Source organism: Barbus barbus (genome assembly GCF_936440315.1).
Source record: "Barbus barbus genome assembly, chromosome: 21".
Taxonomy (NCBI): domain Eukaryota; kingdom Metazoa; phylum Chordata; class Actinopteri; order Cypriniformes; family Cyprinidae; genus Barbus; species Barbus barbus.
The window spans coordinates 24,146,095-24,174,090 of NC_136749.1; the positions used below are offsets into that span (position 1 = coordinate 24,146,095).

At 38.3% G+C, this 27,996-nt stretch overlaps 1 protein-coding gene across 1 annotated transcript; it reads left to right on the forward strand.

The window, feature by feature from the left end:
- Positions 1 to 11: 11 nt before the first annotated feature.
- LOC306887426 (sterol regulatory element-binding protein cleavage-activating protein-like) lies at positions 12 to 27,988 on the forward strand. The gene is made up of 23 exons (XM_079445125.1): positions 12 to 148; positions 3,145 to 3,345; positions 4,895 to 5,015; positions 6,149 to 6,306; positions 6,432 to 6,640; positions 6,737 to 6,842; positions 6,989 to 7,161; positions 11,919 to 12,045; positions 12,627 to 12,739; positions 13,266 to 13,360; positions 13,457 to 13,555; positions 13,711 to 13,923; positions 14,833 to 15,197; positions 15,287 to 15,433; positions 17,270 to 17,471; positions 17,556 to 17,671; positions 23,289 to 23,790; positions 23,879 to 23,964; positions 24,065 to 24,147; positions 24,369 to 24,535; positions 26,110 to 26,190; positions 26,683 to 26,889; positions 26,997 to 27,988. The coding sequence occupies exons 2-23, from the start codon at positions 3,224 to 3,226 to the stop codon at positions 27,240 to 27,242; spliced, it is 3,738 nt and encodes a 1,245-aa protein (XP_079301251.1). The 5' UTR covers positions 12 to 148; positions 3,145 to 3,223; the 3' UTR covers positions 27,243 to 27,988.
- The last annotated feature ends 8 nt before the right edge of the window (positions 27,989 to 27,996 follow it).

Below are 27,996 nucleotides of genomic sequence, written 5' to 3' on the forward strand. Positions count from 1 at the left end.
GTTGAGGGGTCACGTTGGCTTACAGTAGCTTGACATTATGCAGGCAGAACAGTAGAGACCTTACAGCCACCTGCCTGTGGAACTCAACAGGAGCCGAATCACCCTTAAAACAAGCTCTCAGAGAGGAAGGGTAGAACCTGTCATTAGGGTAAGCGATTATTTGAGCGCTATTGTTTTGATTTGTGTGTTTATATTGCTAAATTAGAGCATTTTAGAAGCATGGCAGGCCCTTAGTGCTCACTGTTTCTGTTAGCTGGTCCAGTAACATGCTGTCAAAGCGCTTCCTAGATAGATGTCCATAGCTTGCAACCACGTTGAGGCAATGAAATGCGTATTTTTAAGGTGATGCGTTCTATTTGTTGTCTATTAACGTCAAGCTAATCCAAATAAAACTGGCAGGTGCTTTATACTAGAACTATTGCTAATGCTAAAGCGTTAGCAGCTCGGCTAAAGTTAATGCCATGGAAACGTGTATCGGTTTCATCTCCTCGCACAACAAAAAGATAATAAATAGTATCTCAGGGATTTTGAAAGGCATGGACATTGCAGACAACAGAGTTAATGCGAAACTGTATTCATATGTAGTTCAGTGGCTGTTAACTTTAGCTCTGTTAGACTGATTTCAGCTCAGCTAATTCAGTTTAATTGTCTGACAATAACTGCAAAACAAAACAAAAAAACATGAAAATTGCATCAGGCTGAACACCGCATGTTACAATATAGTACGTATTTTGTGCAATACCGTAAATGTATCATGGCATGCTATGACATTTAGGAAATAAAAATAATATAATATAAAAAATAACATGGTGTTTCTGTCTCATACCTCACAATACCATGGTGCTTTCACAGCATTGCTTTGTAATTATATTAGTCTATTAAATAACCTGCAAATACGCCTGGCATATATACGTTTTTGTCGTGTTAGTGCAAATAGATTTGATTCAGATTAAATTTGATACTTTTCGTGTTTATATGGTTGTGTTGGAGTTTGACAGTTCATTTATTATGTTGGCTTTAAGTAGGCCTACCTGTGAGATGTTTTGGTAATTGTTTCCCTATATTAATATAATGTTTTGGTTATACATAATAAACAGATATCTATTTTTCCAGTTTGTGGTTTGACCAACAATTTTTAAAAATAGGAGTTTGACAGGAATTGCTAGTTCAGTTTAAAAAAAAAAATGTAGCTTATTTTTGTTGCTTTGGATATAGTAAGTGAAAATTAAATTTGAGTGATTGATCATTTAAATCCTATACATAAACATAATAATTATTATGTAGATCTTTTTGGAAGAAGTTAAATAAAAATGGAAATGTGAGAATATTTTAGAAAAAAATAAGTGAAAATCAAAATGTGATACAATTAGTTCGAATTTTTGAATAATTTTTCTCTGGTGTTTATTATGAAGGATAATTTTTTGAGAAGTGAATGTGAGCAGGCAGATATCCCTGACAGTAGATTTATGATCAGATGATTTACAGTGGAACACTAATGCAGACATAAATCCACTGGAGACTGTAGTTGTCAGATATCTAGTTTTTAAAAATTGATCAAACTTTAGGGATGCACGATATGAAAAATTTTAACCGATAGTCCTACTCATGGCCGATACCGATAAGTTCATATTTTATATTATAATTTATATTATAATATCGGTTGATAATTTATCGGTCCGATAAATATCGTGCATCCCTAATAAAAATGTATTTATGTGCTTGGATCTTCTAAAAAGAAAAAATTACATTGATATCATCACGTAAAAGTTGTTGACCTGCTTTGATTAAAATGAGTTAATTCTGCTTTCAGTGAAGTGTTTAGCCCATCAGAGTTCGCTCTCTGTGTCTGTTTTTATGAAATCTCTTGCATCAAGTGTTATGAAATTATCCCACAAACTTGAGCATGTGTAGCATCTTTGTGAGGCTGTATGTGTCATCTTGTTTATTTAATATTTATAGGAAAGCATGAACGGTAGCCACTCAGGAGGTAAGTTCCTGGGGGGAAAATGTTTGCTCTGTGGTATAGTCACAGGGGCACCCAATGACAAAAAAGAGCTCTTTGTAAACCATAGACCGCCAGTATAACCCTTGAACCCTCTGGTTTCAGAGATTGAAAGTCCAGAAACTACCTCTAGGCAAAGGGTTAATTCTAACAGGTTTTATAAAGAATGATCTGCTAGCTAGCAAGCTGTTGGCAGAGATGTGTTTAAGTTTGTTTGGTTGGTAACGGATTACAGTAAGGTTAAATTAGTTAACATTTAATGAATTGGGGATCATAAACTAAGCAGGAACAAGACTTTTTTTCTTCTTCTTTTTTTAGCATATTAATCTAGGTTTTTTTTTAACGTCTACACTACCATTAAAAAGTTTTAGGGTTGCTAAGATTTTTAAAAGAAGAATTTTTTTACCAAAACTACAATCGAAACAGTAATATTGTGAAATAGGCATACTATTGCAATGTAAAATAACTCTTTTCTGTTTCAATATATTTTCAAATTAAAAAGTAATAAATTCCTGTCATGCAGAGCTGAATTTTCAGCAGCTATTACTGCTGTCTTCAGTGTCACATTAGTAATATTAGTAATATTTTATATTTAATAGGAATATTACTAACATTTTTGTGGAAACAGTGATACATTTTTTTTCAGAATTCTCTGATGAAATAAAAGTTCAAAAGAATGGCATTTATTAAAAATAGGAATCTTTTGTAACATTATAAATATCTTTACCCTCTTTTGTGATCAATTGAATCATGCATCCATGCTGAATAAAAATTGATTTCTTTAAAAAAATAATAATAATTTTTGGTAGTGTATGCTGACACACTTATGTTGTATTCATTCAAATTAGTTTTTTTTATTTAAAGCACAATGATCAATGATGTATTTATACATTAACATTAATGTCAGAATCATACACATACATGTGAATGTTTTTGTACTGTTGGTGATTAATAGCAATAAAGCTTACATAAGATACTACTCATTTAGTCAGTTTATGAAGCGAAAATATAGATAATGCTTTTAATATGTGCTTTAAAGTGCTAAAAAAGGTTTTGGGTTTTATCAATAACAGGAAAAGCACGTTCTTCACATCACAATGACAGAGAGCCGATTATAGTTATGTACATGCTTGTTCGCACAGATCCCTGGATGCCCGCCGGTGCCCTCGCCCTGGCCGCACACGCAGACTCAATGGCCATCAGCTGACCCCTCCCCCCAGGATGACGGTGAGAGAGCGGCTTCGGCAGAACATCTCGGCCGCCTTCTACCGGCACGGCCTGCTATGTGCCTCCTATCCGGTTCCCATCATTCTCTTCACCTCTGCCAGCATCCTGACCTGCTGGTGAGTCTGCAGTCATGATATTTGATTCAAGCAGGAAGTAATGGGATTGGAGCGAGATTTAAACTAATCAGGGACACAATGGCTGCTAGGCCACAGTTCTGATGGCCTCTGTCAATGTTGAAGTACTTTATGTACTTCTGTGGGTTAGGAAAAGCAGCTTATCAGTACAAATCTGTGGGTGGGATGTTTTCGGGTGTAAAAGGGTGAGAGAGGGCAACAAAGGAATGAAGTTGGCTTGTGGTCGGTTGTTCTGCACAGTTTGATTCGACAACAAGATCGTGCCAGGAGGACTGTGTGGCACAAACACAAAAGTGGAGCACTGAGCTAGAGAAAACGGTTTCTCATGCCTTTTCTTTTAGCCTCAGTCAGCAAAATGTGAATTAAGTCACTGACGCTTCAGATAAAGGGCAAAATCCATGCGGAAAAGAGTGAATGTGTGAACATTTCTCTCAGAGAACAGCCCAGTGTCTTCAGCTGCCTGGAGGAACAGAAGTAGGCTTTGTGAAGTGGCAACTACTTGTCACTGCAGACGTCTGAGTTCTTTCTCAGTTAGAGAAGAGAAGGTACTGGGCAGAATAGCTTGACTCAGCCACAAGACGGATAATAAAGGAATATTCTGAATTAAACACAAATTAAAGGATTAGTTCACTTCCAGGAAAAGATTTTCCTGAACATTTACTCAACCTCATGTCATCGAAGATTTTCTTAATTTGAAAAGAATTAAAGGCTTTTGAGGAATACATTCCAGGATTTGTCTCTATATAGTGGACTTTAAAGGGACCCAATGGGTTTAAGATCTAAATTCAGGAAATTTATATTCAGGAAGTGAACTAATCCATTAAGCACACAAAATGATATAGGTTTGTCCCTTAGTTTGTATGTACCGTGTTAAGGAAAGCACACTCAGAGATTCCATGTATAATGTATTTTACACAATAGACTTCTGTTTCCGATGCTAACAGTGTCCTGTGTTTCAAATCTTATCAGCTTACGCTCCTCTCTTTAACACACTGCTTTTGTTGGTGGGGGATATTCGTGGCTTTTGAAACACTATAATGGAGAGTGACAGATGTTCCTTTTGTGAGAAGTAGGGGTTGGTCAGATCATCCATCTGGAGAGTATCCCAGTACTTCATTGTTTGTACTGCAAGCAGTATTGTGGGTCTTGTGCAATCATTTTTCCTAGAAAGTGTAAAATTCTTGTTTTTACTATCCTTAGTATTCTTAAAGCTTGCTAGCCTGAGGATATCACCGATGACAAATTAATCATACTGGTCTGTGCTCCCTCCTGGTGAAGTTTTACGTTTTAAGTTCACTCTTGCTGCACCTGATTGAATGCTATAAAACTGTCAGTAAAAAATGCAAAAACAGCACTTTGCATACTTGTCGCCCTTTTCATTCAAATATGATTTGTTTCATGGACCTTGTATGGACTCTTTGTCATGAGAAGGCCATTCCTCTATTTGAAGGTACCATGTATGTGAGGAATGCAGCTTGACGTTGTTAATAAAGATTGATTTGTCTTTCTGTAACCATGCTTTCTTTTACAGTTACCCTCTGCTGAAGCTGCCTCTGCCAGGAACAGGGCCTGTCGAGTTCACCACTGGAGTACGAGATTACTCAGTCCCATCCCATGAGTCTCAAGGCGACCTGTCAGAGCGCCCTGATTGGGTAAAATGAAATGTTTTTTTATATATACAATGAAATACATTACTGGTAAAATTTCAATTTTATTATTATTTTAAGAGAAAATAATATTTTTATCCATAGAATATCCAAAGAAAATCTGAAAAGTATCATGGTTTCCACAAAAATATTAAGCAGCACAATTTTTTTCAACATTAATAATAGTAAATATTACTTGAGCACCAAATCAGTATATCAGAAGTGGATGCTGCACACTGGTGGTGGTTGAGGAGAGACCCCCCCAGATGATTGTAAAGCGCTTTGGGTGTACAGCAATACACAATAAAGCGCTATATAAATGCATCATTCATTCATTCATTCATTCATCAGAATAATTTCTTTACATTTTTTATTATTATTATTTAAATAAATGCAGCCTTGGTGAGCACAAGACTTCTTTTAAAAATACATTAGAAATTCTTACCGCCCCTAAATGTTTGAACAGTAGTTTACAATATTATATAATAACAATTTTGAAGTATGCAGCTTTACTGTGGAATTATTAGCTTGGGTCACACTTTATTTTAAGGTCCAATTCTTTACAAACCATTAACTATGACTTTTGCCTCAATCAACTCCTAATTTGCTGTTTATTAATAGTTAAAAAGGTAGTTGTTAAGGTTAGGTATTGGGTAGGATTAGGGATATAAAATATGTCTATAAGAACTAATAAACAGCCAATATGTTAATAATAGGCATGCTAATAAGCAACTTGTTAATAGTAAGACTTGGTACCTATACTAAAATGTTGCCTTAGCTTTTTGCTTAACCAGGCATTGGTTAGGTATTGTAAACCTTGCAAACGTTGGGTGTGCAATGTGTCCTACACCGTTACAGACATGAATAAGGCATAAAATCATGTTGAAAAAAGGTGTATTATTACTTTTGTAATCTCTCAGACTTAAAAGGCAATTTCACCTGGTGGACAAAAAAAAAACCCATCTGAAAAAATTCTAATTAAATTGCAATGAAAAGTTGCCTCTAGACTTGGGGCCAGCAAACACACCTGCAACACTAACATCAGGGAATTAGCTTGGTTAAACACCACTGAAAATGTAAAAGTCTAGTTTCTTTGAAGACCTGTTACTGTTAATCTAAAAATGCTGCTTTTCTTTTAGTATCGGGGTCCTCCGGTGGCCTACATCCAGCAGGTCCTGGTCAAGGCAGCAGTTTTACCATGGGACAACAATCTGGTTCCTGTGGACGTTTTCCGCTCTCCCCTTGGGCGCGTTTTTAGTCTCCTGGAGGAGATCAGAAACCACGTTTACACAGACAGGTCTAAGATTCCCCCCTGGGGTTATTAGCTCATGTTGATTGATTTCAAACCATTTCTGTTCGCCCTTGTTACCACACATTTCTCAACCTCATTCTTTCCTGTTTTGCTCACTTCTCTCTTCTCAGAAGTTTGGAGGCGCTCTGCTTGCAGGTAACGGACCTGTTGCCAGGGTTGCGGCGCATGCAGGCGGTCCTTCCAGAGCACGGCTGCCTGCTGGTATCCCCTGGCAACTATTGGCAGAACCAGCGTGACCTGTTTGATGCAGATCCAGACCTCCTGAAGACAGTCCACCAACATGAACCCAAAGGCCTTCATACATCAGCCACTCTGAAAGGCAGGAAGCTGCTTAAATACAGTTTAATCTATGCTCAAATTAAAAGTTACCCCCTGTTCGTTTAGAAAACCCATTTTTACTGTGTGTGCTTTTTAGATTTACTCTTTGGTGTCCCAGGGAAGCAGACGGGTGTAAGCCTGTACAGCAAGAAGAGAGTGGTGACATACACCATCACAATTGCACTAAGCTCCTATGATGCAAGGTCAGCCTTTGTAATATTTCAAATTAATTGTGGTTTATAAGGCAGGTGTCATATTTTCTAGATCTTATGAAAATATAGTTTTTGTAGCGAATCAATCATGGTTTCCAAAAATGTTTAGCATCTCCTGTGTGTGTCTATTTGGACAGGTTTGTAGCCAGTCTCCGAGCCCGTCTGAAACAGCTTCATCCTTCAGTGAACTGCACTCTGCGTGAAGACCACATGGTGCACGTCCATTTCAAAGAGGAGATTGGCATCGCTGAGCTCATCCCTCTGGTCACCACCTACATCATCCTCTTTGCTTATATCTACTTCTCCACCCGTAAGTGTCTTCTCTACCTATATTCTCTGTCATTAATTCTTTTTTTTTTTTCTTTTTTTTAAAGAATTAATTATTTTATTTAGTAAGAATGCATTAAAGTGATAGTAAAAACATTTGTAGTTTTACAAATGATTTGTTTCAAATAAATGCTGTTCTTTTCAAATTTGATTAATCCTGAAAAAAGTATCACAAATTCTACAAAAATATTAAGCAGCACAACTGTTTTCAACATTGAAAATAGTAAGAAATGTTTCTTGAGCGCCATATCAGAATGTCTGAATGATTTCTGAAGGAACATGCGACACTGAAGACTGGAGTAATGGCTATTGAAAATTGAGATTTGCATCACAGGAATAAGCTAGATTTTCAAATTTAAAAAAGTTTTCTATGTTAATGTTTCTCACTATATACTAATATTATACTACTGTATATATTCAAATAAAAAACATTGTAATATTATTTCACAATATTACTGTATTTTTATTAAACAAATGGTAAACACAAGACTTTGAAAAAAATCACCAAACTTTTGAACAGTAGTGCACATGCATTTTGTTTTCTGGCTTTGTGTTATGGAGTCTGGTTGTGTAGTGTAATGTATTACAGTTGTACATTCTGACCTTGGAGTTCAAACATGGTATTATTCTGTCTCAGTGTTGTAAAACAATAGGTGATATTCTGTTAACATGTTTGTAGAAGATTCCAGAAATATTTTATTTATTGGGCCATCTGATGTGCATTAGATTCTATAACTTGATGATGAAGATATTTGCAGATAAACAATCCAGCGTAAGAGAGTTTCAGACCACTTTGTCAGAAATATCACCAGTGCTTAAATTTTAATGTTGGATAATTATATGCACATAGGGCTGGGTGGTATATCGAGTTTGTCCGATATATTCTGTATAGGCTGTACGATTTGAAATTGCAGATTTTAAATGCAAAAGCCTGGTCTGTCACCCCACACCCACTCTGACCATCTCACAACACAGCCATCAACACCTTCCCCCTCCCTCCCCCCTACTGTTTCTCAGACTGTAATCAAGATCTGTGAAGATGTAAACAAAGTCTTCAGGAAACAGAAGATAAGGAAAGCCAAAGGCCCAGACGGTGTCTCTCAAAGCCTGTGCTGTCCAGCTATCATCCATCTTCACATTGATCTTCAACAGATCACTGGAGCTGTGTGAAGTCCCCTCCTGCTTCAAACGCTCCACCATCATCCCTGTACCCAAGAAACCAAAAATCACAGGACTTAATGACTACAGACCTGTTGCTTTAACGTCTGTGGTGATGAAGTCATTTGAGAGGCTCGTGTTGGCTCACCTGAATGACTTTACTGGTCCCTTGCTGGGCCCCCTGCAGTTTGCTTACCGAGCAAACAGGTCTGTGGATGATGCAGTCAACATGGGACTGCACTTCATCCTCCAACACCTGGACAAACCAGGGACTTATGCAAGGATCCTGTTTGTGGACATCAGATCCGCCTTCAACACCATCATCCCGGACACCCTTCAGGATAAACTGACACAGCTCTCCGTCCCCACCTCTGTCTGTCAGTGGATCACCAGCTTCCTGACAGACAGCCAGCAGCTAGTGAGGCTGGCAAAATTCGCATCCAACACCTGCACCATCAGCACTGGAGCTCCTCAAGGCTGCGTTCTCTCCCCACTGCTCTTCTCCCTCAACACCAACGACTGCACCTCTGAAGACCCCTCTGTCAAACTTCTGAAGTTTGCAGATGACACTACAGTTATCGGCCTCATCCAGGATGGTGACGAGTCTGCTTACAGACAGGAGGTTGATCAGCAAGCTGTCTGGTGCAGTCACAACAACCTGGAGCTCAACACGCTCAAAACTGTAGAGATGATAGTGGACTTCAGGAAAAAAAAAATGCTCTCCCCCCACTCACCATCATGAACAGCACCGTGACTGCAGTGGAGTCATTCAGGTTCCTGGGCGCCACCATCTCCCAGGACCTGAAGTGGGATACTCGCATCGAGCTCAACAGAGATTACTTTCTTCGTCAAATGAAAAAGTTGTTGAGTCGGCCCTGTGCTCTTCTATAACTATATGGTTTGGGTCAGCCAACAAATCAGATATAAGAAGACTGCAGCGGACTGTTAGGTCAGTAGAAAGGATAATTGGACTTGTACTAATCCAGAGTGAAGAAACGGGCAGGTAACATCATCACAGACCCTTCTCACCCTGGACACGACCTGTTTGCACTTCTCCCCTCAGGCAGACGCTACAGATCTCTGTGCACTAGAACATCTAGGCATAAAAACATTTTTTTTTCCCCCATGCCATCTCCAGCCTAAACGACTAACACAGGCATTATTACCTGTGTCCTGTAATTCATGCCTGTAATTCATTCCCCATCTCTAATTATTGATTCTCAGTGGATCACCAGCTTCCTGACAGATAGACAGCAGTTAGTAAAGCTTGGTAAATCCACATCCAGCACTCGTACCATCAGCACTGGAGCTCCTCAGGGCTGCGTTCTCTCCCCATTGCTCTTCTCCCTCTACACCAACGTCTGTACATCTAAAGACCCCTCTGTCAAGCTCCTGAAGTTTGCAGATGACACCACACTGATGGTGACGAGTCTGCTTACAGACAGGAGGTCAAGGAGCTGGCTGTATGGTGCAGTCTTAACCTGGAGCTGAACATGCTCAAAACTGTGGAGATGATCGTGGACTTCAGGAGAAACCCCCCTGCTCTCCCCCTACTCACCATCATGAACCGCACTTTAACAACAGTGGAGTCATTCAGATTCCTGGGCACCACCATCTCTCAGGACCTGAAGTGGGACAATCACATTAACTCTATTGTGAAAAAGGCCCAGCAGAGGTTGTACTTCCTTCGCCAGCTGAGGAAGTTCAACCTGCCACAGGAGCTGCTGAAACAATTCTACTCTGCCATCATTGAATCCATCATCTGCACTTCAATAACTGTCTGGTTCAGCTCAGCTACCAAATCTGACCTCAGAAAGGAGTCCCGTCTGCTGAGCGAATCATTGGTACAACCCTCCCCACTCTCCAAGAACTGTACTCATCCAGAGTGCGCAAAAGGGCTGGTAAAATCACTCTGGACCCCTCACATCCAGCACACTCCCTCTTTGAACTGTTACCATCTGGTCGACGCTACAGACCTCTGAGAACCAGAACGACCAGACACAGAAACAGTTTCTTCCCTCAGGCAATCCATCTCATGAACAGTTGACAATAAAACGCGGAACACACAACTCTTTATTCACCACACTTGCTTTATCTTATTTTTTTTAATTTCAAATTTGCACACATCAGACCTGTACACGCATAATTGTCTATATTATATATTGTGTTTTTGTTGTTTTTTACATTGCCTATTTGGATATTTGTATTATTCTTTATTATCTGTGTCCTGTCCTGTTGCTGTCTCTCTGTTGCACTGTGGAGATTCTGTCACTAAAAAAAATTCCTCGTATGTGTAAAGATACCTGGCCAATAAAGCTCATTCTGATTTTCCTGATTTTCTCTCCCTAGTACTTTGTAAATATATATGCATATTTTTCTAAACAGCTGTATATATAGAGTAAATGAGGCACAAATCTGTACATAAATCTTCTGTTCCAGATTCTTACACTATTATTATTATTGCTGTTGTTGTTGTTAAGTCTTATTTAAATGTTTCTGTTCTCATGTCAGATATGTATGCATGCATGTACCAAGAGCTTCTTAAAAACCACAACAAATTCCAAACAGACGAATGAAATAGGAGCGCAATAATTCTGACTAAAATGTATAAATTTTGCTGAAATATTTGTAGCTAATAAACAATAAATGTGACATGTAGAATAAACCTACAAGTAAGTGTATTTGTATGATAGCACTAACTGTAAAGTGACTGTAATGGGGTAATCAAAACAGACTTTTTACTCAGTCTGTGCTTTTTTTTATTATTTTCATTTTTAATTTAGTAAATTTAACTTCTGCTTAAAGCATTATTTTTGTTTTTAGATTGCAATGTTATGTTAGAATGTAATGTGACTTTAACCCTTTTTTAACATAATATATGCCTATGGTTACATTCACGTTATTTGTTAATCCAAATACAAAAGTGTATAAATACTGAGATATATAATGTACACCGCAAATCAGCCAGAAAATTCAGAGATATGAATTTTTGCTCATATCGCCCAGCTCTATATGCACACACACAGTGTTTATGCCTCAAAAAAAAGGCCTTTTTTATGCCTTTTTTTTGTGATGTATTGAACATTATTGTTGTAAATTCTGCAGTGACTTGTATTACTATTGCAAACAGAAATCTTTATCATTGAGCCTTGATTTGTGTCCCCAACTGTTATTGTTCATCATGGAAGTACCACAGTTGACAGAATTTTTGCAGACTTTCCAGACATGGGAATGTTCATAGTGTGTTCTGCTGTTCTCTATTGTTCTTTCTCTAATAATCATTCCATATATCTTTAAATTATTAAGAAGTAATACAACAATGTTGAAAATGGATGTTTTTCCATGTGCCTCTGGGGAAAGCAGTAAATTGGCAGCAGAATGCTTTCAGATTAGCATAGCTGTTTGGTTTCTGACGGAGCTTTCGTGTTTCAGTCTGGCCTGGCGATTATCCTCAGAACAGCACGTTCAGCATCAAGAATTCACATACCCTCTTTCTGGCAGCATTTTATATGCTTAATGACGTTTTTTGTAAAATGCTTTTGACAAAAATAATTCGGAACATCCCTCCCTCTCACTTCACAGGAAAGATTGACATGGTGAAATCCAAATGGGGCTTGGCGCTGGCTGCTGTGGTGACGGTTCTCAGCTCTCTGCTCATGTCTGTGGGACTCTGCACCTTGTTTGGCCTGACCCCCACGCTGAATGGAGGGTAGGAGCTCAGCCAAAACACACCTTCATTCATACCACTAGAATGATTCTGTGCATCACTATCACAGGGCTGCTATAGACTTAATCCCTCAGGAATTAAAATGTCACTGTTTGATCTTTGAGCAGGTTGATGTATAACCAATCGTCAATAATAATGGTAGCAGTTTAGGGGAATTTCATTGCCAGGAAGTGTTTGAGTGGGCAGGGATAGTCCTCCACCAGCCTATAAGGTTGCATGTATGGATTTATAGTCACAGTGGTGTGAGCTCAAGCTGTCCAAACAGATTTGACTTGGTTCACCGGAACAGGCTGCAGTCAATACATACACACTATTTAGGCCATGTGTGTACTCCATATTGATCCAAGATACAATAGGGCTGCATAAGGTCAACTCTTCAGCTAATTTCAGAACGCTTGAGTGAAATTTTCTGTTAGGCTTTTATCTTCATTAATAAGCTAGCTCCTCGCGTTCCTCATATTCTTTTTTTTATTTTTTTTATGTTAGCATTTTTTTTTCACATCAAACATAAGTTTTGATTGATTTTCAAAGGTTTAGTTGTTTTCTCTGCTGCTGTTTTGCAGGGAAATCTTCCCTTACCTTGTGGTGGTAATTGGTTTGGAGAATGTCCTTGTCCTCACCAAGTCTGTTGTGTCAACGCCTGTCGACCTTGAAGTCAAGCTGCGTATTGCTCAAGGTCAGAGATGATGTAATTATCTGCGCTGTTAAAATATGTGCACTAAGTTTTTCTTTCCTAGTGTTTTGAATACAAGTAGCAGCCCATTCAGTACTAAGCACTGTCTTACTGTTGTGTAGTGGCATTTATAAAATAAAAAAAAATAAAAATATTTTTTTTCATCACAAAGCCATATGCAGGTTAGGTTTAAAAACTAAACCCATCAATACTATAAAATATAGTTGAAATAATTGTCTTTCAAATAAACAACAAACATCAATATATATCAAATTGCTAAATATACTTTTAAAAAATATATACTGCTTAAAACATGAGTTATTTATTGTAGTTAACTTCCATAGCCTTAAAAAAACATTTAGCATTTTATTTTTTTACAATTTTTCATAAAGCCCTTAGTAACCTCTTAAGCAGTTTGAAATCTTTTGAAAGTATGGGATGTGGAAATTAGTCCAAATTGAATGACACATACTCTGGCAGAGGTCTGTATTTTTTATTTTTTATTTTTTTGTATTGGTTCTGTCTTAAGGTCTAAGCAATGAGAGCTGGTCCATCATGAAGAATATGGCAACTGAACTGTGCATCATCCTCATTGGTTACTTTACATTTGTGCCAGCCATTCAGGTGAAGCTCTATTAAATACCTCAGATATATGATCTGATTTTGGTGGTAGTTATACAGTTCCAAATCACAGATGCTTTACACTTCTTTTGTGTGTAGGAGTTCTGTCTGTTTGCTGTGGTCGGTCTGGTGTCCGATTTCTTCCTGCAGATGTTTTTCTTCACCACTGTGCTGTCTATTGACATCCGCCGCATGGAGGTGAGAACCACCCACACAGAGAACATTCTAGAAAATATCTTTTACAATTCCATGAGAAATACATGAATCATTCATTGTGTCATCTGAGTACCATGTCTGGAATGTTCAGTTTGATTGCATTGTCTTTCCCAACTCTCATGTCTCTGCATAAATAGTTGGCTGATCTGAACAGGCGTCTCCCGGCAGAAGCAGGGATGCCTCCACCTAAACCGGGCCCTTTGCGTCCACGAGAGACGCCTCCACCGCCCCGCCCTTCTCCCCACACCATCACCCTGCAGGCTCCTGCGTTCCGGAACCTCCGCTTGCCCAAGAGGCTCAGGGTGGTGTACTTCCTAGCCCGCACTCGCCTGGCACAGAGAATCATCATGGTAAAAATTACACCGTTAAAGGAATAGTTCACCCAAAAATGAACATTTTGTCATCATTTATTCACCCCTATGTTGTTCCAAACCTGTATGAGTTCTTTCTTATGTTAAACACAAAATATATTTAGAAGAATTTTGAACAACCAAACAACAGGGAAAGAAATGGTATGAAACCTACAGACAGTAGGGAAAGAAACACTATGGGGACCATCAACTGTTTGATTACCAGCATTCTTCAAAATATCTTCTTTTATGTTCAACATAAGAAGGAAACTCATACAGGTTTGGAACGACATGAGGGTGAGTAAAGTGTGACAGAATTTTCATTTTTGGGTGAACTATCCATTTAAAGGTTCATTGTGACATTTTGAGCTTGTAGTGGAACCAATCAGAATTGCAGTATTAAGAATGAACAATTAATTGAAAGAAATTAGTGCTTTTATTCATCAAGGATGCATTAAATTGATCAAATGTTACGGTAACAAAGACATTTATGATGTTAAATAAATTGTGTTTTTGAACTTTCTATTAATTTAAGAATCCTGAAAAATATTAAACTGTTTTCAAAATTGATAATAGTAAGAAACATTTCTCAAGCAGCAAATCGGCATACTAGAATGATTTCTGAAGGATCATGTGACACTGAAGACTGGAGTAATGATGCTGAAAATTCAGCTTTGCATCACAGGAATAAATTACATTTAAAATATTAAAATACAATACAGTTATTTTAAGTTGTAATAAGATTTGTTTTTGCTGTATTTTTGATCAAATAAATGCAAACTTCTTTTAAAAACATTAAAAATCTTACTGAACCCACACTTCTGAACAGTCTAAATTAAAAATGAAAAAAGAAAGCATAAAAGAATTTATTTTTATTTTATCTAAATTTGTTGTCTGTTTATTTAATAGGTTGGTACCGTAATCTGGATTGGGATCCTGGTCTACACGGACCCTGCTGGTCTGAGGACTTTCCTTACTGCCCAGGTGTCCGATCAGAGCCCTCTTGGGGAGGCGGGGCTTCCTCCTCATTTGGGCGTTGCTCCGGTATTTCCTGGTGGAGACCCAACCAGCACACTGAGCGTGCTTCCTGCCCCTGAACCCACTCCTCTACCTGAAAACCAATCCCAGGGTCACCGAGCAGCCCGCCCAGGAGTTGCACCTGTGTCCAGCCCCCAGATCACTTGGAGCCCTGAGGATGAGGAGCTGTGGAGGCGACTTTCTTTCCGTCACTGGCCCTCACTCTTTAGCTATTACAATATCACTCTTGCAAAGAGGTGCGCTACTCTATCATCTTATAATAGATTATATGGTTCAGGCCCTCTCGTAGTTATGCCCCTAACATGCCCCTGTCTGATGCCCTCAGGTACATCAGCATTCTTCCAGTCATCCCCGTCACGCTCCATCTCAGCCCACAAGAGGCCATAGACACACGCCATCCCCAGGATACACACCATGCTCCTCCTCCCAGCATCAAGACCTCGGATCTGCAGACAGACCTCACACTCTACAAGTCAGTGTTGCACTTCAGCTATTTGGGCATTCTACCTGCTTTTATAAATGTTACTTATTAGGTTACCAATTCAGTTTGAATTATTGTAAATTAACCACTGTTTGGGCAACAATGCACCAGATATTTAACAAATGAAGCAGTTCCTGCTGTTGTTTTTGTTTAATTTTATTTATTTGATAGACTAAGTTTGGGGTTGGTAAGATTTCTTTTAATGTTTATGAGAAGTCTCTTATGCACACCAATGCTACGTTTATTTAATCAAAAATAGAGTAAAAACAGTCATTTTGAAAATGCATTAGAATACAAAACAATAGTTTTAAATTCTAATAATACTCTGAAATGCAATTTATTGTTGTGATGGCAAAGTTGAATTTTTAGCATCATTACTCCAGTTTTCAGTGTCACATGATCATTCAGATATGCTGATTTGGTGCTCAAATAACATTTCATATTATTATCATATTATTATGTTGGAAAAAGTTGAGCTGCTTAATATTTTTGTGGAATGTGATGGGATGATCAGAAAATCAGCATTTATTTGAAATAGATATTTTATAACATTACATCTTTATTGTCACATTTGATCAATTAAATGCATCCTTGCTGAATAAAAGTATTAATTTCTTTTTAAAAATCGTGCTGACCCCAAACTTTTGAACAGTTTATTTGATTTTTTTTTTAGTTATGAATTTACAGGTTTGAAGTATGTGACATAAATATATTGCATGGTACTGCATTGTTTTTGTGTGATTTTACATATTGTCCTCATGTAAAATATACTTTTAAGAGAATATAAATGGTCTGATTTAGATGCGTCACAAATTCCCTTTTTTATCGCGTAATCTAATGTGGTGCATTTTCTGGAGACACCGCAGGAAACAAATTCAGCTCTGTCACGTTACAATAAATAAAGACTTCATTATTTTTCATAAAACTCCTACGCTATTTGGGTGTTCACCAGAGGGTTGTAAGGATAAGAAAGGAATTTTTTTTGTTCATTTCCCACCTTGTTGTATTTATAGATCAGACAGCATTGTTAATCTGTAAATTGCTCAATGACGTTTCTCAGAAAACATGCATTACCACTTTCCTTTGTGGGCTTTCTGTGAACAAATGTCAAGAGGTTTTAAACCTCATGGCCAAAATATTCTTTTAACAAACAAACACTTGCATTCTTCATTTATACATGGAAAAACTGTCACTGATTAACTACGAGCGCTCATTCATATCTCATTCTAGCACACACAGGAGATCTCAATATGTGACTGCAGAGAAAAACAATAGTCTCTCTCATTCACAAACAAACACACTCAGATTGTGGTGTTCAAGGTCATTGTTCCAAGGCCCCATTCTTATCTATGAGGCCGTTATGACTGTTAGATACACATCAGATGGATGTAGGTCAGTTTGCTCTAAAACTTGGCCCCTCCTTCTAATTCTTCCTTTGGCCCCCTGCCTGTGTGTCCTGTTTTCTGTGCTGCATTTACCCTGTGAGGACCGATCAAGAGTATGTGCACATGCTCAGATGTTGTCCAACTTTCTGCATGTAATGCTTACCTTTGACTTCCCATTTCTGGAGGGGGATGGACTGGAATGTCAAGAGAGACTTGTTTTGCTCATGCTTGTATGTCAAATTGAAATTGATTGATTTACCCATTCATTATAGGTGAAGTGTGTACTGTATGTGTCAGTAGCGCACCACACAGATTAGGAAAAAAATAAGGAGTATTTAATGTCAGGTTTCTCAAACACTCCCCCATCTGGCATAGTTTGGACTAATGGATATTTAATTTAATTTTATATAATTTATTGTAATAAAAATGTGTATTTGTGCAGGGTGGCAGCTCTTGGACTTTTCGCCGGAGTGGTGTTAGTTCTCTTACTCTTCTGTCTGTATCGTGTGCTCTGCCCTCGGAACTACGGGCAGAACGGGGTGCCCCATGGTCGCCGTCGCCGCGGAGACCTGCCCTGCGACGAATATGGCTACTCGCCGCCAATCAGTGAAATTTCCCCTCTGCTGCTGAGAGGCCACAGCATGGTGAGAATCAAATTGACTTGCACTGACGTGTTTCCATAAATGCACTCTGAGATGTATAAAATTACCTTTGGCATCTCTTCCCAGGACATTGAGTGTCTGGCCAGTGATGGCATGCTGCTGGCCAGTTGTTGTCTGGCGGGACAGATCCGTGTGTGGGACGCTCAGACAGGAGACTGTCTTACTGTTATACCCAACAATGGGTAAGGAACCTGCACCTACTGCATGGCCTCTAATAAATGTACTATTAAAAAAAAAAATTATATACAGTCATGGCCAAAAATATTGGCACCTTTGGTAAATATGATTAAAGAAGGCTGTGAAAATTAATCTGCATTGTTAATCCTTTTGATCTTTTATTTTAAAAAATCACAAAAATCTAACCTTTCATTGGATAATAAGAATTTAAAATGGGAGGAAATCTCATTATGAAATTAATGTTTTTCGCAAATACACGTTGGACACAATTATTGGCACCCCTAGAAATTCTTATGAGTAAAATATCTCTGAAGTATATTCCCATTCATATTCACAGTTTTGAGCACTCCAGGGTGATTATGAACATGAAATTATCCAGCCATGGCTTCCTGTTTCACAGAAATATAAATAGGAGGGAAAACAAAGCCCAAATTTCCTTAATCATCCATCACAATGATAAAAACCAAAGAATATATTTCTGATGTGCAGCAAAAGATAATTGAGCTTCACAAATTAGGGAAGTGGCTTTAAAAAAATCCCATTTCCACCATCAGGGCAATAATTAAGAATTTCCAATCAACATAAAATGTTACGAAACTTCCTGGAAGAGGACATGTGTCTATATCATCCTAATGCATGGTGAGAAGGAGAGTTAGAGTGGCTAAAGACTCTCCAAGGACCAGAAAATTTGCAAGAAAATAGTTGAGTCTCGGGGTCAGAAAACCTTAAAAAAAAATTGTCAAACAGCGCCTACATCACCACATGTTGTTTGGGAGGATTTCAAGAAAAATTCTCCTAGCTCATCCAAAAACAAACTCCAGCATATTCAGTTATCAGACAGGACTGGAACTTCAAATGGGACTGGCTACTATGGTCAGATGAAACTAAAAAATTAGCTTTTTAGCAGCAAACACTCAAGATGGGCTTGGTGAACAGGGATAAAAAGTACCCCATGTGTACAATGAAATATACTACTGTATTTTTTATGTTTTGGGCCTATATTTCTGCTGGAGGTCCTGGACATCTTGTTTTGATGCATGACAACATGGATTCTATCAAATACCAACAGATAAAAAAATCAATAAGTGACTGACTGTTAGAAATCTTATAATGTGCCATGTTTGGATCTTCCAACTGTACAATAATCCAAACACAAACCTCAAAAACAACACATAAATGGGTCACTGTGCACAAAACCAAGCTTCTGCTATGGTCATTGCAGTCCTCTGACCTGAACCCTAAAGAAAATGATTGGGGTTTTATTTTTATTTTTTTTATTTAACCTTTATTTTACCAGGAAATAATCCCATTGAGATTCAGAATCTCTTTTTCAAGGGAGTCCTGGCCAAGACAGCAGAATAATAGTTCCATATTAAAAAAATATACAATGAAAACAAAAACAACATTTAACAGGAAAAAAGTTTGTAAATTAACATCTCAACATAATTACCAGCAGCGCTCAGTATCAGCACATGTGCATTTAGTACTCAGATAGTCCTTTATCCTAATTTTAAACTGTGTCATTGTTGGTAAATAGTACAATTTTAGCTGGTTCTGCCGTTTATACCAAGATAAAGGTGCAAAAACTTTAAAGGCACTTTCACCAAAGACAGTTCTCGTTCGTGGAATGTCATACATGATTTGCCCATATGATCGAAGATTACATTTCCTGGTAGTGACTTCAGGAGTCAGAAGAGAACATGGGTAAGGAGGCAGTTTATACAGTATGCCCATAATAAGAAAAATATACCAGTGCTCCAGCCTGCGATTTTGCAAAGATAGCCAACCAACACTCTCATACAAGCTACAATGATGAATACAAAAACTAGAATTTGTTACAAATCTTAGTGCTGCGTGATATACTGAATCCAGCATTTTCAACGAAAATTGATTTGCATGCATATATAAAATATCACCATAATCCAGCATTGACAGAAATGTTGCTTGTATAAGTGTTTTTCTCACATTAAAAGAGAAACAGCCTTTGTTTCTATAATAGAAACCCAAGGATTTTTTTCGTTAAACACTCTATATGCTGCTTAAAGGACAAACTTTCTTCCAAAAGGAAACTAAGATATTTACAGACTGATACTCGTTCAATTACTTTCTCATCTAATGTAACAATTTGACAAGCATCGTCTGTTTTTCTTGATTTAGAAAAGCACATTATTTTGGTTTTGTTTGAGTTTAGTACAAGTCTCAAATTATAAAGATTCTTCTGAATAATCTTGAAAGCAGATTGCAGATCTTCTAAGGCACTTGTTAAGGATGAAGCAGAACTATACAAAACTGTGTCATCCATATAAAATGACACTTTGCTTTTGTTATATTCTGACACAAATCATTTATATAAATAGTAAATACAATGGGACCCAAAATGGACCCCTGGGGGACACCATATTGTATAAGTAATGAGTTTGAGGACACCCCATCAACCTGATCACTTTGTGTTCGGCCACTCAAATAGTTGCCAAACCATTTGACAGCTTTTGGAGACATTCCAATATCCACCAATCTCTGAGCCAGGATATATAATATTCAACTGTTTCAAACGCCTTTTGAAAGATCTAAAAACAACGCAACACAATATTCTTTAGAATCAATAGAATTTATGAAATCATTTAACACTTTCATAGTGACAGTGCTATGTTTTTTCACGAAAACCCGACTGCAAATCATTTAAAATGTTTTTTGTTTCTAAATAATCTTTCAACTGGTCACTTATAAGCCCTTCTAAGACCTTGGCTAAAGCAGATAGCTTAGATATTGGCCTATAATTATTTGGATTTGATCGGTCCCCACCCTTTAATAAAGGAGTGACATATGCTGACTTCAGTACACTAGGTATTAATCCAGTTTCAATAGTCAAATTGAAAATATGTGTCAAAGGTTCTGCAATATGTTCAGCAGCAATATTTAAAAAGTATGGATCCAACCCATCAGGACCAGAGGATTTCTTGGTATTTATATCACTGAACTATTACATATTTCATTTACATAAAAATCTGATTTTGCTAGGCGTATTTGAGATACTTGTTTCTCAGGTGCCTAAAATGTTGCCAATCTGAACTATTTTTGGATTTCTTTGCTGTTGACCAAGCAAGATCACGCTCATGAATTAGATCAGACAATTTCTCTGAAAACCACGGATTATCACGCCCTTTAATCTTATATTTCCTAAAAGGAGCATGCTTGTTTATAATGTCCAAGAATAGTGATTTAAAATATGGCAACAATATCTCAGGCTCCGGGATCAAATTTACCCTGGTCCAATCAAAGATTAAGATCAAATAAAAAAAGCTTGTTCACAGAACGTTTTAAAATTTCTCTTAATTATAATACGCGGTTTACATTTAGATATCCTGGTATCTCTCACACCAGCAATAACGCAGTGATCACTCATATCATTTGCAAAAACAGCAGTAGCTTTGTACTTTTGCGGCACATTTGTTAAAAGCAAATCAAGGAGCGTAGACTTTTCAGGATATTTAGAATTTGGCCTAGACGAGTCTATAATTTGGGTCAAATTTTCTGAGTCACAAAAACTTTTAATTAAATCAGATGCAGGAGTTAGCCAGTCCCAATTTAAGTCACCCATTAAAGCCAGTTCGGTATATTTCGCAGATAATTGTACTGTTGCCTGCAAACTATTTTTTTACATAGATCGCCACTCCTCCACCTTTAGCACGACGATCAGTATGAAATATATTATACCCCTCCATATAAATATAACTATCAGGAGTGGATCTACCCAGCTATGTCTCAGATAACACCATAATATCAACATTTGACGATTTGGCCCAAATTCTGACCATATCCAGTTTTGGCAATAGACTTCTCACATTTATATGTACGAAACAAATACCAGACCTATTTAGAAAATCGGCAGGAGTTTACAGCGATATCATATCAGACCCAGGACCTGGGTTAGGTTGCACATTTCTTGACATCAGCAACATAAGTGTAATAATACATTTCAACATGCGTGTATTAAGACAGTGCTTTCCGCAACTTTTAGAGTCACCAAGTGGTGACTGCGCGCTTTATTTGACGTCTTGTGGACTGTTGAACAGAAACACCCGCCGACTGCAATGATAACGCTTGGAATAGCCAGGACAATTTTTTAAATAACTCCGATTGGATTCGTCTGAAAGAAAAAAGTCATATACACCTAGGATGCCTTGAGGGTGAGTAAAGGACAGGCTAATTTAAATTTTTGGGTGAACTAACCCTTTAAGCTAAACGTGGTCAGGTCAAAGTGTCCGAATAATTTTTGCTCCCAAATTTTTATCAGTTTTACTGGTAGTCCACTGTATGAAGAATTTTTTGGGGTTAAATGCCACAGTTGACTTCTATCCTCACTTACATAAATGAACTATAGTGTCCTGCACCCACTAAAAATATTTAACTCAGAATTATTGCGGTATTATTCTATTGTGTTCCGTCTGTTTAGTGCGCATGCACACAGCAGCATTTGTTCACTCGCGTAAGCCTCGCCCACTCCCGACAGCAAAATGGATATATTTGCATGACTTTCTAACATTTACAGATGAAAAATATACCTGTGATGCTCTAAGGAAAACACAACTTCTCAAATGCATTAAACAGCACAAATACATTTGCTGTTTGCCATGGTGGATCGATTTGATCCATGATCGACATTAAGGGCTGCTTAAAGGTGCTGTATGTAAGTTTTTGACTCTCCTAAAGCATAAAAATACCATAATACGTTTGCAGATATTTAAGAAACATGCTAAGTTAACATACTTGTTTATCTGAAAAACAATGCTACAGTCAGTTATTCTTTGAAAATGTGCATTCCGTGTCGAAATGTCTGTCTCTGTTTTGGTCTGTGTAACCCGTCCACTGCCAGTTTACCCAATTGTATTTTGGCACCCGTTGCCAGTTGGCGGAAAGCACAGCGTATTTCATTTCAGTCATGGAAGTTGCCAAATGAAAGGGGTCAGTTGGTGTCGTCACCTTTGCAATCTGGGTGTGTGTCAAGTCTGAGGAGGGGGGGCTGGGTGAAAAAAAACCCCTCTCCAATATTTTGAATTTGGACTGCAATACCTAGTTCAACCACTATCCTACATACAGCACCTTTAAGAATATGCATGCACAAATTAGTGAGATTGTGTGAACTTAATTTGTCGTTTATGGAACCGCTTTGATTTGTTAGGTTATTTCAAGCCAGGTTTTGGACTTTAATCCCTGTTCTTCCTTGGGTCTCCGTGGTGTTGTGATTCGTCATATTCATGCAGCAGCAGTGATGAGAGAACGCGCTTGAGAAACAGTTTAGAAAGGAGATCTACATATAAAATATTGGTCACTTTCTAAATAATAAAAGTATAGCGCATCCACTAGTAATTATATATAAATAAATCTGTTTTTACCTATGCAAATATGTTAGAAACGATGCATCGCGATATAAATGCCAACTTGTAGCTGATGCACATTTTTTTTAAACCGATGCATCGCATAGTTAACTTTTTATACCGATGCACCGAGTGAATCGTGGAATCTTCCCGTCCCAAATATATATGTATATGTATATGTATGTATGTCTGTTTTTTTTTTTTTTAAACTGTACTCATTATTTGTATTTTTATGTATGTGTATTAGTCTGCACAGGAGCAGCAGCAGTGGTTGTTGGGAGCACCGTGATGGCTGGGATCACATAAGTGCTTGTGAGGCCGAGAGCCTTTTGGGGGCAGACTTTCGGGAACCAGGAGGAGTGACGATGGGAGGGCCAGATGTAGATATTTTCCCAATAAGGAGGAGGACCACCCCTGCACGCCCTGCCCTGTTTGGGGACCAGCCAGACCTCACCCCTCTCATCGACACCAACTTTGGGTCATTGCCCCCATCTCAGACTTTAAGTAGATCTGGCTTTGATTTTGGGGGATTGGTGGAGAAAGCATACCAGGAGCATGAGCCCTCACCAACACTGGCCTTCCCACCTTCTCCTCCGGCTTCACAGCAAAGGCGACGTAGCCTCGGGGACCAGCCTGTCTTACCACCAGAGCTCCCCCCGCAGTGCAGTGGGGACTGGGACAGCTCAGTGTGGGCCATGGAGCTGAGGGGTAACCTCATTGCCACGGGCCGCAGCAGCGGAAAACTGGAGGTGAGAGAAAGAGAGGGCTTTTATAAGGAGAATATATTGATCTATCAATGTGATTAATATGCCGTTCTTATTTTCTTCTATCTGTCAGCTGTGGGATGCAGTAGAGGGATCATTAAGGTGCAGTAATGAAGATGGAGTATCTGGAATCACTGCCTTGGCTTTTCTTAATAACAGGTGCATTTCACAACCTAAAGCTCATATATAAGCCACACTCATTTCACACCCAAGCACCTGACTTAATTTTTCCTGCTAATGGTGGTATTTTCAATTGCAGAATTGTGGCCGCTCGTTTAAATGGCTCACTGGATTTCTTCACAGTGGAGATCAACAAGCCTCTGGGGTTGCTGCAATATCGCGGTGAGTCATGTCAAAATAATCGGGGAAAAAAAATACTAAAGTAAAACATCCCCACGGCCTTGAAAAACCATAAAAAAGCCAAAACCATTCATAGAACATGATCTTTTTAAAAATATATTTTTGATGAAATCCGAGAGCTTTCTGACCTTGCTTAGACAGCAACGCAACTACCACGTTCAAGGCCCTTTAAGCATTTTTCCTGTTTTTTGTTTTTGATTTAGGACCCCCAGGCCGAGGCAGTCTGCCCCCCTCCCCCTGTTACAGCAGCGAGGATGTGATCAGCTGTCAGCTGACGCGCTCAGTACAGTGTGCACACCAGAAGCCCATCACTGTGCTCAAAGCTGCCGCTGGCAGAGTGGTCACCGGCAGCCAGGACCATACAGTCAGGGTAAGCAGCATATGAGTATATGGAATCATAAATATATATGCAAACAGGAAGATTAAAGTTGGCACACCACAGCTCCAAAAGTAGAAAAATATTTAAGTTTTCACCACAGGTGACATTTCGAGCCTAAAAGCTCTTCATCAGATAATGAACACATTTATAGCTCAGCCCTTATATACAGCACAAACCGTTTGCAGTCTTGTTTTTACTTTTATGTGATATGTTTATGACACAATGTGATGTGATTTGTTAATTGTACTTGTGTGTGTGTATGTTATGTATATATATATACCCTTATCATATGTGATAAGGGTATAGTGAACCAGTGTTGCCAGGGTTGCGGTTTTCCTGCACAATTGGGCTATTTTGAAACTACAGTCACGGGAAAATTTGAATTTGAGACTTTAATTTGTTGTCAGTTATAATCATCATTTTATTAAAGGATTAAAGGAAATAAACATTTGAAATTTATCAGTCTGTGCGTAATGAATGAATCTAATATACAAGTTTCACTTTTTGAATGGTATTACTAAAATAAATCAACTTTTTCATGATATTCTAATTTTATGACCAGCACATGTGTGTGTATATGTATGTGTATATATATATATATTAGTGTTGTCATGGTACCAAAATTTCAGTATTCTGTACCGATACCAATGAAAATCCACGGTTCTCTGTACCAATTTCGGTACCGAATGTATGTGTTCATTGTCTGATGAAGCGCTTTTAGGCTCGAAATGTCACCTGTGGTGAGAACATAAATGTTTTTCTACTTTTGGGGCTGTGGTGTGCCAACTTGGATCTTCCTGTTTGCATTTTTTTTTGTGGTTGAGCACCTGCATTGAGCTTTTGTCCTTTGAATGTGTGCACTTTGATTGTAATCTCTGTGCAATATAAATAAATATAAAATGTAAATGTGACCCTGGACCACAAAACCAGTCATAAGGGTCAATTTTTCGAAATTGAGATGTATGCATCATCTGAAAACTGAATAAATAAGCTTTCCATTGATGCATGGTTTGTTAGGATAGGACAATATTTGGCTGAGATACAACTATTTGAAAATCTGGAATCTGAGGGTGCAAAAAAATCTAAATATTGAGAAAATTGCCTTTAAAGTTGTCCAAATGAAGTTCTTAGCAATGCACGTTTTGATATTTACAATAGGAAATGTATGAAATATCTTCATGGAACATGATCTTTACTTAATATCCTAATGATTTTTGGCATAAAAGAAAAATCAATAATATTGAACCATACAATATATTTTTGGCTATTGCTATAAATATTCTCCAGCAACTTAAGACTGGTTTTGTGGTCCAGGGTCACAAATATGGTAAAACATGTTGCATAGGGCAGATAATGCAACTTTGCACTTTAGTTATTAAAAGCATTATTATATACAAAATATTAATTAAAAATATAAGGGTTATTTGTGGAATTTTACATTTGTGAATGATTTGTTCAGATGCTGGAAATCTGTAGAGCTTCCTGTGAGCACAGGAATTCTGTGCAAGCCTACAGTGTTAGCTCATGCTTATGTTTGTTATTTATTTGACATTTTTCTTTTATAGGTGTATCGTTTGGAGGATTCTTGTTGTCTCTTCACCCTGCAGGGCCACTCAGGTGGCATAACTGCCATTTACATAGACCAGGTCAGAATCAGAATCACATCACTATCCTTGTGCAATATTGCTACTCATATTTCTAATGTGCAATACTGTAAATTAACTGAAAACATGGTGGATGGATGGATAGTTGAATAGACTTGTAGATGGAAAGATGGATAGGTGGATAGAGAAGAGGGATAGATAGATAGATAGATAGATAGATAGATAGATAGATAGATAGATAGATAGATAGATAGATAGATAGATAGATAGATAGATAGATAGATAGATAGATAGATAGATAGATGAGCAGATAGATAGATGAGCAGATAGATAGATAGATAGATAGATAGATAGATAGATGAGCAGATAGATGAATGGTTAGTTGGATAGATAGGCAGGCAGATAGATGAATAAATGGATGGGTAGATGGATGGATATTGTCTCTATACAAATAATGATATTCATTTTGGCAATTGAAAAGAAATGTTTTTTTGTTTTTGTCCCAACTCAAATTTGTTCTGTGCTGTGTTGTAGACCATGGTTCTAGCCAGTGGGGGCCAAGACGGTGCTATCTGCGTGTGGGACGTCCTAACAGGCAGCCGGGTGAGCCACGTTTACGGTCACCGTGGTGATGTCACCTCATTGGTTTGCACAACTTCCTGTATCATTAGCAGTGGGTTGGATGACCTCATTTGCATTTGGGACCGTAGCACAGGCATAAAGCTGTACTCCATACAACAGGTGTGTGATTATGAGAATTTGGACTGCAGGATTTCATCAACAAATCAGCATATTGTGATTTGTTATTAATAACACAACACTATCTCTTATGTTTTTCTCTGTTTCAGGAGGTGGGCTGTGGTTCCAGTTTTGGGGTGATCTCTGAAAGCCTGCTAGTGACAGGAGGACAAGGTTGCGTGTCGTTTTGGGACCTGAACTACGGGGACCTGCTGCAGACTGTGTACCTGGGCCAAAGCAGCGAAGGTCAGAGCGTCAGGCAGCTCCTGGTTCTGGACAATGCCGCCATAGTCTGTGACTTTGGTAGCGAGCTCAACCTAGTCTACGTGCCCTCTGTTCTGGAGAAACTGGACTGAACACAAACACCAGCCCACAGATTTAGTGAATTTTCAGAGTGGCCAGCACAAAAGCACTCACCCTTTAAACTGTATCACCACAGGTTTGTTGCAGACATGAATGACATTTCTCGTGTCCTCATGTACTACCCTACACTTAGTAGGGAGGGAGTGGCCACTTTCTACCACATCTGAACAGGATTTAAATGCAAAACTTGATTGATGGAGCATCAGAGGCCTACTGAACACCAAACAGAGCATTTTGTACTTTTGGTAGAACATCATACAGAATAGTCTGTGTATGAATCCAGACAGAATTGCATAGCTGCTGACAGTGAGAGGTGGCTCACTTGGCCTGCCTTAAGATGTCTGTTTGTGTGTATGTTAACAAGCTCACGGTGAGAATGCCAGGCCGCCCAGACCAGAAACTCTCAACTGTGTGACAGCTAGAGGTGAGAGAGTTCACAATAATATGTTTGCAGAGGGAGAGGAGGAACGAAGGGTGGTCGTTGGGGCAGAAAAAGGCATAGATATTTCCTGCTGAAAGGAGTATGTTCTTTGTGTGCAAGAGTGTTTGAGTGTTTGAATCTTCAGAAGTGTTCAGGTCACGTTGCACCCTATAAACAAAAGAGTTCTTTGAGGTTTGATTAAAGACTCAAAGCTTGAACATCTTGGCAACCGCATAGAAATTCCACTTGCAACCTTACATAAAGTAAATCTATTTTAGGACCAATCTTACATATATTTTTTATTTTATTTTAATGACAAGCCCTTA

What these genes read in the sequence shown, in the direction of transcription:
- LOC306887426 (XM_079445125.1), top strand. Translation starts at nt 3,224, where the DNA reads ATGACGGTGAGAGAGCGGCTTCGGCAGAACATCTCGGCCGCCTTCTAC. An exon ending in CTGCCATTTACATAGACCAG is followed by an intron (nt 26,191 to 26,682) that starts GTCAGAATCAGA and finishes GCTGTGTTGTAG; the next exon opens with ACCATGGTTCTAGCCAGTGG. An exon ending in AGCTGTACTCCATACAACAG is followed by an intron (nt 26,890 to 26,996) that starts GTGTGTGATTAT and finishes TCTCTGTTTCAG; the next exon opens with GAGGTGGGCTGTGGTTCCAG.